The sequence below is a fragment of the Carassius gibelio genome, chromosome B13, assembly GCF_023724105.1.
Source record: "Carassius gibelio isolate Cgi1373 ecotype wild population from Czech Republic chromosome B13, carGib1.2-hapl.c, whole genome shotgun sequence".
Taxonomy (NCBI): domain Eukaryota; kingdom Metazoa; phylum Chordata; class Actinopteri; order Cypriniformes; family Cyprinidae; genus Carassius; species Carassius gibelio.
This window is the reverse complement of record NC_068408.1, coordinates 22,983,971-23,003,455: the sequence shown is the minus strand read 5'-3', so window position 1 is coordinate 23,003,455 and position 19,485 is coordinate 22,983,971. Positions and strand designations below refer to the sequence as shown.

General features: G+C 37.2%; 1 protein-coding gene across 2 annotated transcripts in view; it reads left to right on the top strand.

Annotated features, from left to right (window-relative positions):
- Window positions 1-19,485, top strand: part of prkn (parkin RBR E3 ubiquitin protein ligase) — a 113,705-nt gene that overhangs the window by 44,352 nt on the left and 49,868 nt on the right. For both annotated transcript variants that reach the window (XM_052572011.1, XM_052572012.1), the window contains 4 exons: window positions 3,484-3,602; window positions 12,851-12,934; window positions 13,525-13,640; window positions 17,584-17,720. In XM_052572011.1, coding sequence (XP_052427971.1) covers window positions 3,484-3,602; window positions 12,851-12,934; window positions 13,525-13,640; window positions 17,584-17,720 — 456 coding nt within the window. The remainder of the gene's footprint in view (window positions 1-3,483; window positions 3,603-12,850; window positions 12,935-13,524; window positions 13,641-17,583; window positions 17,721-19,485) is intronic.

Here is a 19,485-nt window from a genome sequence, read left to right as displayed (position 1 = left end):
AATCCAGTGCTAGCTGATGTTTTATAATGGTGAAGAAGCACCAATTTCGCTTTCTAATGTAGCAACGTGTAGCATTTTTTTTTTTTTTTATATATAATTTTTTGTCTAAATGTTACTGAACATGAAGTAATCAACATAGGCTAATTGAAAACAATGTGCTTCTATCTACTATACAAAAAAACTATGCATACAACTCACTGCAGTTTCCAACAGAACACTAACAAAGATTATCAGTTAATAAAGACTTATTTTTGCATGGTTCCTTGCACAAGACTAATGTGGCTGAGTGGGGCAGTTGTACACTCGCTGTTGGGCCCGTTGTGATTCGATGAGGTGCTCCTCCACTAAGGGCATCATTTTGTCAGTTCTTTCCCTCATCTCCTGCACATGGTCAATCAGAGATCGGTGTCGGGAAACTTGGCCTTCGCTGGCTTCTTTGGCCATATCTAATAACACACAGATGGTATCCTAAAGCCATTTTCCTCCGAAAAGCCACCTCCAAGAGTATTGCCAAGGAGTTGTTCAGCAACCTTTGTTTGTATGATCAGCAAGTACTGTTAAAAATCAGAAAATCCATAATCAACATGGACAACAACTTAAGGAGTGATTTTCATTCACACTCCTCACCGTTCCAGATGAATATCCCTGACCACCTGTGCTGGTGGCCCATTGTTTTTCTACAAAAGAAACACCACAGGAGATGTGGCAAACGAAGTAGTGTTGCTAACAGACTAAAAGCCGCTACCGCCGCCATTGGATTCCGCCTATCGTCTATTGTATTGTATATATATATATATATATATCTTCTCATTGTTTTCACTATGTTCGGGCCACAAGAGAAACATTAACAAAATAAATTAAAACAGTTATATTTACGACATATTAGGAGATTTGTCTCTCGTCGTCTCTGAGAGAGTGCTTTTAATGCGTGCGTCGTCAGATACTGAAAGCGCTGTCAGTTTTTACTTTCACTATCATGTTGAAAGACATTCACCGGCATAAGTTTGACTCTCACAAAATTTGCACGTTGCTTGTATTATTTTACAGTAGCTAATAATCTCATTATAATATGACAGACGTGCCCTGCACGTTTCATTTCACTGTATGTTCCTTTTCGAAGCGATTCCAATAATATTTCGAGCAATTAAAAAGCATCATGGTGAACAGTGCACATCTGTGTCTCTGCAGGAAATAATCCATTATTTATCTGCTCTAAGATATTGGCCAAATTCTCTTAACGGTTTGATAATGATAACAGAAGAATTTACATTGATCAGCCGATACCGATATGGTGGCCGATATATCAAGCATCTCTAAAAAAAAATATATATATATATATATATATATATATATATATATATATATATATATATATATATATATATATATATATATATATAGATGCTTCCTGTGCCGTCTTAAAGAAATTGCCTCAGATTCTCTTTCTACATGACGCTTTCAGTCCCACCAAACTAGAATTCTTTTGTATTGTATATCCTTTCATTTACATTAGTGTGTGCACCACTAAGGCTTTGGTGACCTCCTTTTCGGCAGTAATATGCAGCTCTCAGAAAGAGTGTTTGAATGTTTTTGTTAGCGCACAGGTTGGTGAAGTGGATGCTGTCATTTGCCACAATGGCAGCGCTTTTACAAGCTGTCCTCTGCCCGCCCTTCCCTTTTCAACCTCGCTCTGGCTAGCGGCCCACTCGGCTACTTAGTCCAATCATGACACCTCTTTTATCCAGCCCTTCTTCCTGTAAAAGCGTAATGGAGGAATCCTGCAGAAATCATAAATAATAGGGTGCCTGTCTTATAAAACCCACTCCGCTCGATTTATTGTCAGCCGTGTCAAGGTATCGTGTACTGTACCTCCTCGGTGCCCCATGCTTTTAGCTCTAATGAGAATGCTGCTCTTGGGTGTGTGCATGAGTGATTTAAACTGGTATGGGACAGACTGATAGGACAAGTCCTCTTTAAACTAAATCATATGCCAGGAAGATGTCTGGATCATCTTTTCTGGCTAATTGGACCGTGGGCTCTTTGTCCTGGGACCATGGTGGTTTGCTGAAGCACGGCTGCACCTTGTTCTTATCCTCTACTCAGTGGCCTACTTGCATCCCATTCAAAACACTCCACAGCTGTAAACTAAAAGAGCACAAGAAGCAATGGAAACTAAAGTTAAGTTGCTCAGTTGGTCCCATTCATAAATAAAGGAATGCACTGGATATATAAAAGTGTAATTTTTGTCATCAAACAGAATTTAAAAAATTTGTTTTTCTGAACAGTCTTATTGTCTGCCATTGTTAAAATGAAAAAATAATCTCACAATCTTTTTTTTACAACTGTGTTATGCATTATTTGTATTACAATATATATTTTTGTGCATGTTTTCTAGCATATTAGCGACAAGTGCAAGACGTGTGCCACTCACAGATGAGACAGATTTTTTTTTTAGGCCTATTACTTATATAGGCTATACATTTTCCTTAAAGCATCCAATTTTGTCCCAGGGCTTGAAAACCTGTGCCTAGTTAGGTCCATGCAGAAACTTGTAAATGATTCTTGTTGTGGCACCGTTTAGTGACATCATTGAGTTTTCGGGAAAACATCAATGTCGGTCACAGCGCCTTTTAATTGTTGTTTTGGATCCAGTGATTATTTATTTACAAATTATAAACTCTGATTATGACAAGTGTAGTATAAAAGCTTTGTTAATTAGAGGAATAACAGGTTAGCTGGAATATGTTAATTGTGACTATGCTTTCAGTTAAATCATGGGTTAAGGAACAAAATTAAAGAACCATGGACAGTTGCCACAAATTAATAAGTTGTAGGAATGAATTAACATGTTGTAGGACAGCCTTTCTGTCCTGTGTCCCGCAGGCCTGCAAAGCGCACGATATGAAATAATTATCTGGAGAAATGTTACTACATTTCTATTGCTTTCCATGTTAAAGAATTTGTGTTGCTTCTATTTTAATGTACTTTTAAGTTCAAATCACATTAAAAACTTAATTTGTACATTGTGAATGAATGATGATGTGTTTATATAGTCTCGCATGTGTTTTGTGCATGAGCCGCTCGCAGCCCAACATTAAATCGGTTAAGCAACCATAGACAGCTTTAATCGATTGCGTCTCTTATTGACAATTAATGGATCATCAATTAATCACTGACATCCCTAATTTCGACATTAGTTCACGTCAGTAGACAGTATTTGATGTAAATATCTCCCATCTCTCACTCTATTTCAAGGGTAAGTGATGTAAACCATGTGTTATGTTCCAAATCTTAATAAAGTTGCTGACCAGCTGATAATAATTTAAGTTTTTACATGCTCGATGCTAACCAACAAATGATTTACTGTGTACTGGGATAGGAGTAACTGTGATGGGACAGTGTTTGAACACTGGAAAAAAATAAAAATAAACCACACTTAGTGTTATCGCATGGTTTTCATGATGTTTATGGTTGTTTTTACAGAAGCTAAAGCCCAGAGCAGTTTCTATGTGTTCTGTAAGACGGTCTGCAAGGCCATTCAGCCTGGAAAACTACGTGTTCGCTGCAGAGTCTGCAAAGAAGGCACTCTTACGCTCAGCAGGGTACGTATATGTACACACAGTATATGCTTCTTTGATTGCTAGAACACCTAATCCTAACTATCTACTTTGCATAGAAACTTGCTTCTTAATTCAAAGATTCCAATTTACTAGTATCTTTGTTGTTTGTTATACAGAACACATTTAGATACAATTATTATACAAAAGTTATATCACTTTTATTCTCACCTTTATCAAAATATATATATTTCCTTTTTTCTTTTTCTTTTTTGGCTCGTGGTTCCATGAAGAACCTTTAACACCCATCGAACCTTTTTTTTTTTTTACTACTACACAAAAAAAGGTATTTAGAGGAAAATGGTTCACTCAAAAATTACCCAATGATTTACTCACCCTCAAGCCATCCTAAGAGCCCCGCTGTCTTGCGAACATGACAGTATGACAGTTAGTGGCAGCTAGATATTACGGTTTATAAAGTTTTACAAATGGATATTTTTCTTACAAAAACGCTTCACTTAACTTCAAAAAGCCTTTGTAAACCCTCCAGAACCATATGTAGTTTTTTTTTTTTTTTGCTTTTTTTAAATCATGTGTGGAGGCACTTTTTAGGGCTCAAAATCTCGCTCCCCATTCACTGCAATTGTAAAGCTTGGAAGAGTCAGGACATTTTGTAATATAACTCCAGTTGTATTCTTCTGAAAGAGGAAAGTCATATACACCTAGGATGGCTTAAGGGGAAGAAGTGTAAATCATAGGGTAATTTTCTTTTTCTTTTTTTGTTTAATTGATGTGACACTCAATCCTAACTTTAATTCAATTAAACATGAATTTCATACATAAAACAATTTGATGGCACCTTTTGTATGATAAGCATGTTTTTCATTTCTGAATTAATATTCATAAATGGGGAATTAATTAATATATTAATTATATTAATATATATATATATATATATATATATATATATATATATATATATATATATATATATATATATATATATATATATATATATATATATATATATATGAACAATATTACTATAAAAATTACTTTTTATATATGTAAATATAATACTTTCCTGAATCCAATATATATTATGAATCCAACATTGATACAATAAATACATTTCTAAGAATTTGCCATGGGAAGATTTTCCCTTTTCTTTATTATGGTTAATTGTATCATAATAGTTAGATCCTTGCAACTTAATTCACTCATTTTAAACAAGCTGTGGCGGGTTATTATAATTCAGCCTCATGCTCCAGCAACAGAAACTGCATCACTGAATGATGACTGTAGGGGAAAAGCCTGCTTATTATTGCTGTTCTTTAGTCCACATTCATAAGCGCTTTGAGACAACAAGAACAAAAAAAACCTAACCAGAAACATTTGCTCTGTTGCCCCAAGTCTCATAACTAACTAACAGTGACACTTCTTTGCCTGAAGTATGAATACAGAACAGCACAAGCCCACGTCTCGCTGCCCCCACATGGTTGTCATAAGCCCCATCCCTCTGTAGTTCCGCCCGTGGCCTGTTTTATCTTTCGGTCCGTATGGACTTTCTGTCCCAATGCGTGGGCAGCATTCCCACCTCTCCGCATTCTGCCGCTGTTTGGGAAGGCTGACTGACACGTCGCTAAGCCGCACCTGCCTTTTCTTTTTGCTCGCGGTGGTCTTCGGCACTGAGAATCTGTTTGTCCACTGTCTCGGTGCCAGTGCCGCCCCATTCCTTTGCCAATCTTGTGATGCGTCTGGCTCTTAACATCCTCGGGGCTGAAATGGTTTCCAGCTCTTCTCATCTAACTCTCTCCAGAGAACTTTCTCCAAATATGCTGAGAAGACTGCAAAGTTTACACACTCGCTGTCAGAGCACTTCATTTGGACCTTTGGAGATACTGGACTTAGGAGCAATTTCAATCAAATACATTAATCTCCATCAGCAACTCCTAGCTTAAACATCCAGCTTCGGCTTTTAACAGATTTGTGCGCATGATGTAGACACTTTTCCACCAGGATCTTCAAAACCTACATCACTGAATTAGGCCTTGAGGGGGAAAACCTGCTTATTATTGCTGTTACGAGTATCTTTGCGCTTTGAACATTAATAGAAAATAACCTTGGCTTACATTTCTCTAGAACACAATTATGAGAAATACAGTTTTGACTACATTGCTGGCATTATAAATATCGCAATGTGCCCTAAGGCTTTAATTAGAAGTTTTAATTATAATGTTCGGGTTGTTCCAATTGTAATGAAACCCCAGCCCCATAGATATTACATTACAGGCTTAGCATTTCAGATTTAATATTTGTCGTACATTGTATATCAAGTTGAGCTATTTGGTTGTATTTTCCATAAAGTTCACCTAAAAATTGAAAAAATTTACCATTTACTTACCTCAAATTGTTATAAATCGAGGTGTATGGGTTTGTTCCTCCTCGGCTACAATTTTTTTTTTTTTTTTTTGTAATATCAGGATTTGTGTTTTTATCATGATTCTTTGTCATGTTTGTTTCTCTAATTTGCAAGCTGCTTTTTATTGTTAATTAATTTTGGTCCCACTTTATATTAAGAGTCCCTAATACCTGTGTACTTACATAGTAACTAGATGTGTACATAGTATGTAACCACAGTGTAAGTACACATTGGTACATGGTATCTACTGCTGTAATATTTGTGTAAATACACACATGTAAAAACCCACTGAATGGTATGTGTACAAATGTGTAACAGGACATTGGTAACAACACTTTTTGGTAATGAAAGTACAAATGTGTTACAGGACTAACAGCACTTTTTGGTAAAGAAAGTGTTACACTTTATATTAGATTTATCATGTAATTTTCTCTGATGTTACACAGCAGCAGTCAGTAAGTTAGGCTTTACATATAAATCGTGTTTGGTGTCCAGAATGTTACACTTTATATTAAGTGGACAGCTCCTGAGGAATTACCACCTCGTTGCTGAGGAATATAATGTAGCGTTCTAGTATCTAGGCTATTTTATTAATACAAATCGCGGGGAAGTGTTGACAAGGTTATTTGCGATCTCTCTCTCTCTCTCTCTCTCTCTCTCTCTCTCTCTCTCTCTCTCTCTGTGTGTGTGTGTGTGTGTGTGTGTGTGTGTGTGTGTGTGTGGGTTTGTGTGCATCAATTAAAGCAGTGCATTAATATGGAACCGTGATTAAACTGACTTTGACCTTTAAACTGACCTGTGCATTAGGATGTTTTACTGCATATCTGCCAACAAATCAGAGTCCAGTATTCAGACAGTCCATGGAATAAAGCCTCTATAATTACAGAACACAAAGAATTTGTGGAATGTTTTTTTTTTCTCTTTCTTCCCCTGTGAATGTCAGAATATGAAAATCTGTCTCTCTTCCATTTCATTTTTTTGTTTTTGTTTTTTACAGTGGCAAAGCCCACATAATGATACCTTATGTGAATTATCTGGTAATCATTGGCTGCGCTTCGAAAGGTCAGCAGCAAACAGGGTCAGCTTTGAGCATCGCATTACAACGCTTCACCTGCTTGCAACACGGTGCCAGGGGTAATGCTGTGGCTCCATGCTCCGCTCCACACAGTTCAATAAACTGCGAAACACTGACACAAATCACATTAAAAGGCCTTTAGAGTTGTGATTAATGGCTATTTATTACTTGGATGTTAATAGTAAGTAATAAATAATTCCTGGCAAATATTTATTCAAATATTTATTCAAATAAAGTACCAAAAAATTGGGTTTTGGATTTCCCATTGTTTGTCTAAATACAACAGCGGTTTTATGGCAATGAACATTCAATTCACATGGAAATTAAATATAAAACATATATTAATGTATCAAATAAAATAAATTAGTTATTGATAAACTTAGACTATCATTCAAAAGTTTCGGAATGTTTTTGTAAAAAGTGTCTTGAAGGGATAGTTCACCCCCCAAAAAATAATATTCTGTCATTAATTACTCACCCTCATGTTGTTCCAAACCCGTAAGTCTTTCGATCACGTTCAAAACACAAATTAAGATATTTTTGCTGAATTCCGAGAGCTGTCTGACCCGCCCATATACAGCAAGGATCCTTACATGATCAAGGTCCAGAAACATAGCAAGGGAATCTGTAAAATAACCCTTGTGACATTAGGGGTTCGACCATAATTTACGAAGCTACGAGAAGCCGCTGAATGTGGATACTCTCCAAAATGGCGCTAGGGTTATGCAGAGGAGACAAATTGTCGAATTAAGTTGTTATATAAAGTAGTATTCTCGTACCTTCGTAAAATTCTGGTTGATCCCCTAATGTCACATGGACTACTTTGTCCTTGCTATGTTTCTGGACCTTGATCGTGTAATGACACTTGCTGTCTATGGGAGGGTCAGAGAGGTCACGCAATGCATCAAAAATATCTTAATTTGTGTTCCGAAGATGAACGGAGGTCTTACGGGCTTGGAACTACATGAGGGTAAGTAATTAATGGAAGAATTAAAAAAATTTGGTGAACTACCCCTTTGAGGCCTGTTCACACCAAGGACGCTAACGATAAAGACAACTATAAAGATAAACCATATTAGCGTTCACAGTAATGAACAATATCATGGATTCAGATTGGGTGTCAAAAAATTTTTTCTGAAAGTGATTCCACTGATATTATTTATTTGTGGATTTATTGCTATAGCTGTGGCATGGACTCTGCTATACTTAAATATTAAGAACAATTTTTTGAACTATATCTTTATTGTTATCTTTATAGTTACCATCCTTAGTGTGAACAGGCCTTTATGGTCACCAAGGCTGCATTCATCTGAACAAAAATACTGTAAAAGTTGTCAGATATTATTTCAATTCAAATTTACATTTTTTATCTTAATATATTTAAAAATATATATACATTTATGTCATGACAAAGCTGAATTTTCAATGTCGTTAATCCAGTCTTCAGTGTCACATGGTCCATATTATTATTTTTAGTAGTAGTCGTACTAGTAGTAGTATTACTACTAAAGTGTGGAAGTATTTTTTGATTCTTTGATGAACAGAAATTTAATTCGGGCAGAATTTAATTCAGAACAGATTTTATTTGAAATAGAAATCTTTTGTAAAATGATTAATGTATATTAGTTTTATATTTTATAAACATTTTCAGACATATCTGATGGGTCTTGCAACAAAAGCATGGGATGTTTCACATAGGATAAAAATGCTCTGAAACGTTGTCCCTATAGTGTAACTGCAGTTGATATTTTCACCAAAGATGGTTTCTTATCTAAGCAGAGATTGATGTCACTGTGTTTACTGCTCTGTTCCCTCCATGTGTTCAAACACAGAGTATTTGCTGTGTGTGCTTCAACCCTGTTTTCTCTGGATGTGTGCCATGTTTGTGTTTTCATTGGCTTCAAACGTCTATAATTGAGTGTGGTGAACGCAAGTGCTGTCGACCAACCAGGGTTTCGAGTTAGGTCAGTGTGTATCAGATGGGTCTCTGCTGAATACAGGAAGTAGAATCCTCACAGCTGGCTCACAGACACAGCCCTGTTTGTTAAACAATAATGTAATTAAGGCTTTGTGGGACTGCAATGTTGATTCTCTTCCATGGAGGAAAAAAAAAAAAGAAACGTCCTGAGAGGGTGGGGAAGTGAGACTGATGTGAACAATGCGGGAGGTGTGTTGTTGAATAAATCATTGCCGTTTTTCTCATTAATCATTTACACCCGCAGTGGCGTGTATGTGAGTTTGTGAATGTGCGTTTGTTTTGAGCCGACATGCAGGGGGTCTGTGTGACCTTTCCTTGCTGTCTCTAAGCAGGTGTCTTCGTGTAATCTCTGGGCTCCTCCACCACGGCACGGCGGTTTCATCCCTCCGCCCTCCCTTCCCTTCACCCCCTCCTGCTCCCCTTGTGGGCGAGTAATGATTTTCTTAACCTTTTCTCTTGCTTATTAAGGGCCCTGTCAAAATGTTTAAATGCTTATGCTAATCAGGCACGGTCTGAGTGGGGGGGGGGGGGGGGGGGGCGTTGTCCCAAAACAATTATGGATGGAGAGAGTGTCTTAATCTGGCAGAAGGACAAGGAAGAGTTTGTGATGAAGGTGCCATGTAGAGAAAGAGGACGGTGTGATGCTGGTGATTTTAAAAGGGAAAGTCCACTCTGAAATGAAAAACTATCATTATTTGGTCTTCTTTCATGTTGTTTTAAATGTGCATTGTTCTTTACACAACTCTGTTCCACAAAAGTATTTTTTTTTGTAAATATTTGGGTTGTTTTAGGAGTTCTACATGATCATTAGGGGTAGGAATCGCAAGGTACCTCACGATACGATACGAATCACGGTAAAGTGCTCACAATACGATTATATCACGAATACAGCGATTCTGCAATAATTTATATATTGCTAGACAATTCTATAATGATACATCACAATATATGTCTATGAAAACAAAATACCTGTGAAAAAGTTAAGTGCAAGTTTTCTCTCTTTATTCAAGTCCAAACTGATAGAAAACTGCACAAAAAGTGTGAGCAGAGAGGTTAGGCTACTCACGGACTCAATAACACACTGTGGCCACACAGCTGTGTTCAAACACCTTAAACAAGTGATTTTTTTCAATCTATGGCACCTTTAAGTGCTGGATCCAGACTGAAGTTTGTTTAATTCCTAGTAACCAGAACCTAGTAACTTCCAGAAAAAGAGAAGGAAAAAAAGTAGTGTAGCTGCTACAACTAAGCAGAAAAATTATGTGTTCAACCCAAGCAAAAGAATGTTTATGGGCATTTGATCAGATGTAACTGAAGTACAAGGTTATGAAATACTTTAGTTATGAATGCTTGGCAAAAGAGATGGAACATTATCAGGAAGGCTATTCCAGAATTTGGGAGCCAAATGTGAAAAATCTCTACCTCCTTTAGTGGACTTTGCTATCCTAGGAACTACCAAGATTCCAGAGTTTTGTGATCTAAGGGAGTTGGAAAGATTGGTTTGGTTTGGTTAGGTTAGGTTAGGTTCGCAGGAGCTAAACCATATAGGGCCTTAAAAGTAAGTAGTAATATTTTGTAACTGCTACGGAACTTAATAGGTAGCAGTGCAGATTTTCTTGACTTGGTAAGGGCTCTGGCAGCTGCATTTTGGACCACATGTAGTTTGTTTATTGAAGATGAAGGACAACCACCTAGCAGTGCAGTCAAGTACAGTCTAGAGGTCATGAATGCATAAACTAGCTTTCTGCATCAGAGACAGGTAGCATGCTCCGTAAATTGGCAATGTTTCTAAGATGGAAGAATGCTGTTTTTGTAACATGGGAAATATGATTTTCAAAAGACTATTTGCTGTCTAATGTAACAACCACATTTTTGACTGTAGAAAAACAGTACATCGGTCTAGATGCAAATTGTAATCTATGAGATTCTGTATGCTGTTTTTTTTTTTTTTTTTGGTCCAGTAAGTAATATCTGTCTTGTCTGAATTTAATAGGAGAAAATTATTGGTCATCCAGTCATTTAAATTTTTAACACACTGTTTGCTTAAGCTGGACTCACACTGTGCAATTTTTTAAAGGTCCTTTAGGATTGTACTTGTCAGACTGTACGAGCATGATGATCATGTCACATTGTGAGATCTCAGTTGTCAGTAATGTTAGACTGTACGACATGCAAAAAAACCTTTTCTGGAGTTCTACATTATCAACCCATACAAGTTCAGTGACTGCGAGCAGCAGCACAACCGGTGTTTATCATAGCGAAGGCAACAAATTATATGAATTCCGTGAGCAGAGGACGAGAGCGCCAGAGTTTATACGGTTAGAATAAATGTCTAGCATTAATTATGATCCTATTAGTTTGACATTTGTCATAGGAGATGTCACACTGCAGGACTGTGCACTAAATCTTCTGACACTGCCAAAAGTTGGTGAACATCACAAACTAACAATCAAAGACTACAGATTTTAGCCTAAGATTATAGGAATCTTTTAGGATTTTCTAAATTTGTTTCAGATGACCAAAATCTTTCAGTGTGTGTCGGGCTTTAGATAATTTAGAAGTTTCATTCTGGTCTTTTTGAAAGATATAGTTAAGTATCATCGGCATAATGGAAACTAATCCCGTATTTTATAATAATATTAGAGAGGGGCAATATGTTTATTGAAAACAGCAGAGGGCCTAGAACAGATCCTTATGGCACTCCATACTTTACTGGATTTAACTGAGATTATTCCACGTTTAAATAGACAAAGTGATTGTGATCAGAAAGGTAGGATCTAAACCATCTTAAAGCTTGCCCTTGAATACCTGTATAGTTTCGTAATTGATCTATGAGTATTTCATGATCTTTAGTGTGGAACGCAGCAAAAGGTCAAGTAAAACTAGCAATAAGATACAGCTTTGGTCTGACACAAGAAGCAAGTAATTTGTAATTTTAACAAGTGCAGTTTCTGTGATGGGGCCTGAAACCTGAAAATCTTCATAGATATAATTTTTTTTGCAGGAAGGAGCACAATTGAGCAGACGTGACTTTTTCTAAAATTTTTGACATAAATGGAAGATTTTAAATTGGTCTGTAATATGCCAGTTCACTAGGATCTAGCTGTGGTTTCTAAATAAGAGGCTTAATAACTGCCAGCTTGAATGGTTTTGGGACGTGCCCTAGAGATAACAATGAGTTAATAATATTGGGAAGGGGTTCTTCTGCTACAGGTAACAACTGTTTCGGGAATTTAGTGGGTACAGGATCTAATAAAATTGTTGGTTTAGATGCAGTGATAAGTTTTTTTAGATCTCCCTGTCCTGTAGTTGTGCAGCACTGCAGTTTTATAGTGGGTGCAATGAATGAAGCTGAATTACAAGACGCTGTTGATTCTACATTTGTTATTGTATTTCTAAAGCGATCTATTTTATCAGTGAAGAAATTCATAAAGTCTTCACTACTAAACTGTGAGTGAATATTTAGTTTGGGTGACATCTGATTACTTGTTCATCTAGCCACTGTGCTAAATAAAAACCTGGGATTGTTTTGGTTATCTTTCTATGAGTTTGCGGATATGCTCTGCCCCAGCAGTTTTTAGATAATAAAAAATAATGAATAAAAGTTGTTATTTTTCATGTGGAGTTAAAGCCATGATTTACCAGTGTTGTGGGGTTTTGATCTATTTAGCTTCAAACTTTAGAGTTAAACTCTCCTTCTTTCTTTTGACCCTTCTCTCGTCACATTCCTGCTCTTTACTTGTCATCCAATTACCAAAGTTCTCTAAATCTTCTTGTGGCTGACATCATCTCTGTGATGTTCTGTGTGTTGTCTGTAGGGGCCATGCTGCTGGGATGATGTCCTTCTCCCTAACAAGATTCATGGAGTATGTCAGTCACAGGACTGTGATGGCACAGTTGCGGTGAGTCTGCAACAATTTTATTGTATTATTATGTTAAGTATTAATGTGCCACTTTCCAGAATGAAAAAGCCCCTTAACTGTTTTTGTGGTATTAAAGTACATTTAGGCACTTGTAAGTTGGTGAGGCTGGGATACTGAAAAACAGGTTGGCTGGAAGAAGGAGTTTTTTAATGCTAGAGAAAGCAATAGAGGACAGGAAACTTTGAAAGACATTGGAAATAGACCTGCAACACGACACTGGGTTCAAACCAAAATTTCAAGGTCACACTTTTTATCATTTCATAGTCACTAACATTTTACCAAAGCTGTCAACATACTACATTCAACCACAATTTATTCATTTTTACAACGCCAGATTTTTAGTCTAGACACCATTTTTTATTGTGCCTTTTTGTCCATCTAGTGCTGTATTGCTGGGCAGACAAAAATGACCGTCCACTGGTTGGACTAAATTGGTAGCTTTATCCCAGCTGGGTCCAATATTACCACCCTCAAACTGCAAATCCATAAAAAACACTGCAGTTGGGTTGTTTGAGACTGTTCGTGGGGGCTTGCAGGGCATGATTACATCTCATTTGTGCTTCTTGCAGGAGTTCTACCTGAAATGTGCTGCCCACCCCACCTGTGATAATGACACTTCAGTAGCACTGGACTTGATAATGCCCAACACACGCAGAGTGCCCTGCATCGCCTGCACTGACATCATGTGAGTAGCTCTTGGTTTTCCCCATGTGTCTGTAGCTAAACCCATTATAGAGGTCGAAATGTGTCTACACAACAATGAACCAATCAGACAGTTAATTACAACATTAATCTCACCACGTCCTAAACAAGCCTGATGCTATAAATCAACAAATGATATAAGCTTTTGTGCTAACCAGCCACAATTACAAACAATGCTATTGGATTCTATTAGGGCTGTGAATTGATTAAAACCTATAAATAAAAAACAACAGCTACAAATATATATAGACATGTTAACATGGAAAAAAAACTTTAACACTGGAGAAAAAAAAATAAATAAATCAAAGATTATTAGAATATATTTTACAAGAAAATACTATTTCAGTCTTTCTACATTTGTTACATTTACTGTCAGTTATAAAATTTACTTTCAATTTGAAATTTTTCCTAACTCATTTTTTTTTTCAGTGTAAGGATTTACTTTGAAACAATTTTCACAAATTTTACTAACAATTACAAATAAATGACAAGTAATGTATTATATATATATATATATATATATATATATATATATATATATATATATATATATATATATATATATATATATATATATATATATATATATATATATATATATTAAGATGCGATCTAGGAATACCCAACACATGGTGAAATTTGATCTTTTTTATGTTTTTAGACCTGGATTGTTCTGAAATGCCTGAGCAAAGTCTGTCACCAATGTATTTCTGTACATACTTCTTACATGACTGCGTTCCCAAACACCAGACATCCACCTCTGAAAGCAATGACAGCATATATTGTGTTTCAGCTCACTCTGAGGCACAAGTTATTCCTTACATATGAAAATTATTATATCCAGTGGCTTCTCCTACTTTTCTTAGTGATATTTAGTGGCAGTTTATCAGAAAGTGATGGTTTTGTTCTTTTTGACTAGTTGGATGGAAACTAATTTATTCGTAAAAGTTTTATGCAATATTCCAGTTTTGCACATAAGTTAAATTTGCATATTTGGATGGAAACATAGCAGACATAGACAAGATGGGAAAAGTAACTTTCAAAACAATTTGACAGAGCAGTTTGGAGACTTTCTGATTGATCCATCAGTAAGAAAATATGAAATACCTGCAACACATTGTACAAGTAAACTAAAGATTGATACAAACATTCTGAAAGACAGGCTGCTCATACACCTGAGTCTACATGCGCCTCCAGCTGTGCGGCCCTTCAATCGGCAGTTGACATTTTTCAGGAAAGAGCCGGGGCTAAGTGTGTCCTGCCAATGAAGGTCAGCTATTAGCGGGGCGGTCTTGTGGAACGTTCCTACCTGCTGCTCTCGCACAGAGGGTCGGGCGGGCGTCAAGCGCCTGGAGAACCAGACAATAGAGCCCAATCACCAACAACCACCATTCAAATCAAGGACTGATTGAAGTAGCGCTGCAATTACTTTCCTGAGTAGAGCTTTGTTTTTCCCCCATCCTGCTCTCCACTCTTCTTCCTCCTCAGAGATCTCCATTTGTTTAAAAGGGCACTGACAAGGACGCAGCCAGTCTGTTACAATAGAAGCGGGAGAGAGGGTCAGAGAGGTGGAACACTGTGTTAGCAAGTTGACTTCCAGTCAAGTGAGTCTGTGTTTGAGAGTCAAGGGGGACTTCTGGAGAAATTGTCATGAGATTTCAGACGGCTGTTTCTTTGCTTACTACACTGAAGTATCAAGGGTCTTTGAGATCATTTTAAGTTTTCTGAAGGATTCGAACAAGCAGCATACCTAAACAAGCTCTCTATCTCCCCCCATTTTCCCTGAAGCCTTCTCCTCATCAAATCTCATGAAAACCCTCTAGATCATATTTCATCCCAAAATCAGAAAGACTATAAAACTCTTATTTTGGACCATTATATTTTATTTCATTGTGCCATTATTTTAATGACTGTTTAGCATGTTCCCTTCAAAAATTATAATTGCCATAATGCAAAAAAACCTTTAAATTGTTAAATAATTCTATTGTGATTTGCGGAGGGTGAACCAACTCCAGGGTAAGGCTAAAAGCAGCCAAATCAGTTTCAACAATGTCTCATCTGAACGTATATGATTGGCCATTGCATCTCTTAAGCTCAACAGTCAGAACTTTCTATTAATTTACACTTTGTTAGCAACAGATGTAATAGTTTTAATTTGTTTGTGCAGGGGCATTTTTGTCCAATTTAGTGGCATTTTTGCCCCAAGACCCTATTCCATGTCTTGAGCCCATATTCTTTCTTTATTTTCTGGTTGGGGGGGGGGGGTGTATTGAAAAATGTGACCTGGACATGTTTTCCCTAACAAAATTCTTGTGACAAATTTTCTATGTGACATATATCCATTTTTTCATAAGTGTTGCCTGCTTGTCAGAGAGTGAATCTGCATTTTCATTCAGCCTGTCTGCTGTTTTTATTCAGACTAGTGTGAAACTCAACCAGTACTTTTTTTATGCAACAATGCAACATACTAAGGGCCGTATTTTAACGATCTAAACGCAAAGTGTAAAGCACATGGCGCAGGTGCACTCAGAGTGTGTCCAAATCCACTTTTGCTATTTTAATGACGGAAAAATGGTCCGTGCGCCAGGGCGCGTTTTTAGAATGGTTTGTCCCTATTCTCTTAATGAGTAATGGGCGTAACGTTCAATAAACCAACCAGAGTGTCATCTCCCATTCTCTTTAAGAGCGAGATGCGCTCGCGCCATGGCGGATCGCTATTTACATGGTGGGATTTGTTGACTGAAAAGCTGAACGTTTCTCAAGAGAAGAAACCTATATGCTCGTGCACGAAGTTAAAGCACATGAGCAGATCACCTACGGGACAAGCAGGAATCCACCAAAGCTCTATGCGATGAGTCACTTAATATATATGTGTGTGAATTGGCAGGATTGTTAAATTAATTCGCCAATTTCATTCATCATTATAAGTCGTAATAGGATGAATTGCAAATAGGTACATGCAATGACTATCCATCATTACATTTTTATATTTATGTAGCCTACACAATAATATTATTTTACACTGTAATCCTTTTGTTTTTAATATTTGCCATGTTTGTGTGATGCGCATCCCTGTGTGTAATAAGCAATGTCAACGTGCACTGGGTACCCTCCCAGAGGTGCATTTTCTACCAGCGCGCTCTTTAAATAACAAAAGCATATTGTGCCATTGACTTCAGACTTTAGACCAGGTTTGAGTTGGTCTATGGCGCAGTCTATTTTCAGCTCCTTAAAATAGCAATGCGCCAGCAATGCGCCAGCAATGCGCCAGCACTGCGCCAGCACTGCGCCCGAACACACCTCGTTTTTTTTAGACCAGCACGCCCATGGGCACACAAATGGGCGCAAATGCATTTGCTAATTAAACGATGTGGCGCTGGACGGGAAAATGTGAACGGCGCCAGACTGAATTAACAAACACACTTGCGCTGCTCATTGCGTCGCATTGCACCGGGTGTATGATAGGGCCCTAAATGTTAACCTGGTTTTATTGCTCATATGGTATGATATGAAGCTCATACTCAAGGAGGAAAAGAAACCTAATTTTTATTCAGAGGTTCGAACTGTGCAAAAATATGCTATTTGGTAGAGATGCTGATATATATATATATGGCCAAAAAGTAAGATGAAGTATCATGTAATCACTGAGATATTTATAACAATATAACAGACTTGAATAAAATGCATATAAATATCAGTTGTCAATCATTCCCATTATTACGTCTTAGTAAGATGATATTTAAGTGTATGCACAACAGTTATGTTCTAATTCGCTGTGATTTTATTACATCACAGCATTGTTGCGTTCAGTGTGGACAGACATAATTGCTGGAAACTAGTAGTACTTTTCCTGTAAACACTCATATGATGAGGAGTTGTGTAACTGTAGACTGTAAGTGTGACTCAGGCCTCACCATGTCTTCCAGGACTCCAGTGCTGGTGTTTCAGTGTGCAGAGCGTCACGTGATCTGCCTGGAGTGCTTCCACCTGTACTGTGTGACCAGACTCAATGAGCGACAGTTTATCCAGGAACCGCTGGTGGGCTACTCTCTGCCCTGCACAGGTAAACATGACTTAAATGTTCACCGATGTGAATGACTATTGGTGTGTTTGTGTGTGTGTGTGTGTGTGTGTGTGTGCACACACTGCTGTGTTTGGCAGTGATTGATGATGGTGTGTTGGTGGCTGCGGTGAAGAGGAGATGCTATCAAATTGTTCTCCTTCACTCTCTCGCACACACACAGTTGCACATACACATACTCTCTCTGGGCCCTCGCCATGCCCCCATTGGCCCACCACATCTGTTAATGCCACCTGGTAATGGGGCTCCGGGGAGAAGCATTGACCCCCTATCTGCCAGAACACCCAACCAATCTCTCACGCACTGTATCTCTCTGTATCTACCGCTGTCTTGCCCTTGTACTCCTTCATTTGTTTTGCTGTCGTTCTCCTCATTTCGTTTTCTGTTTCACTGATATTTTTTGTCTCAATTTGTGCTCTCAGTACAGTCTTGCTTTGGTCATACAAACAAAACCGAATGTCTACAGCTCACTCTAGGTAAAAATGTGAGTCTTGGAGAATTTAGTAATTCTGGTTCTGATTCCAAATCTACCTAAAAATTTGCAGGTACTTGTGATTTTTTTTTATTTCGAATAATTGATTCTGGTGATTTTTTTTTTTCTTCTAACATTATAATAATCAAAAATAATACACAGTTTTTAGTAACATTTTAGTTTTTCGATTAAAAACTTTCTGGTGGTGGAGAAATGCATTGTATTCATACAAAGATCTACTGGAACTGAAACATACTCAAACATGCACTCAATTGCAAAGCATTTAAAGCCATTGGTGGTGGTATATAATATCTGATGGATGAACTCATGCCTCATCTCAAATCTTTTGTAACAATAGAAGTCTTTACTATCACTATAATATACTAGTATACTATACTATCAACTTTCCTGAATAAAAGTAGTAATTTCAAATTTTCTGTATATATATATATATATATATATATATATATATATATATATATATATATATATATATATACACACACAAAAATTATTTCTATTTTAAATAAATGCTGTTCTTTTTAAGTTTTTATTCATCAAAAATTCCAGACAAAAAGTGTCACAAGTTCCAAAACCAATGTTAAGCAGCACAACAGTTTCAATCATGGATTTTGAATTAGCATGTTAAAATGATTTGTTGAAGGATCATGTGTGACATTGAAGACTGGAGTAATGATACTGAAAACTCAGCTTTAGTAGTACCTCCAGATAGAAAACTGTGTGTGTGTGTGTGTGTGTGTTATTGTTGTGACAGCATGTTCTTGTGGCCATCTATCACGGTGTGTGTGTCTGCAGACTGGAGATTGTGTAGAAAGGTCAGACATCAGCCTCAAATGCCATTTCCACTTTTAAACAACTTTCAACAGTCCAGCCAAAACACGCTTGTCCAGAAGGCGCAGATGAAAGAGGCCAGTCACATCCATGAAATGTGAAGGAATGATCGTCTGCCTCCGATAAATAGAACTTTGTGAGCTCAAGGAGCTTTTTTCTCCGAAAATCCAGCATAAGCCAGTGCACCCATAAACTTCTTTTGAAATGAGCTTTAACATAACACCATATTACAAGCTGACCTCAAAGGCACAAAATCTCCACTTAACATTTAGTCACACACCTTCGTTGGAGGAGAGCACACTGCATCCTTTGCAGGGCACGAGATCTCCTCCTCTTCTGTTGGTCTGTGTGAATCATTAGCATTTAGGACAAGTTGAATTTTACTGATGCAAATGTGCTGAAAATTACAGCAGTAATTTGGAC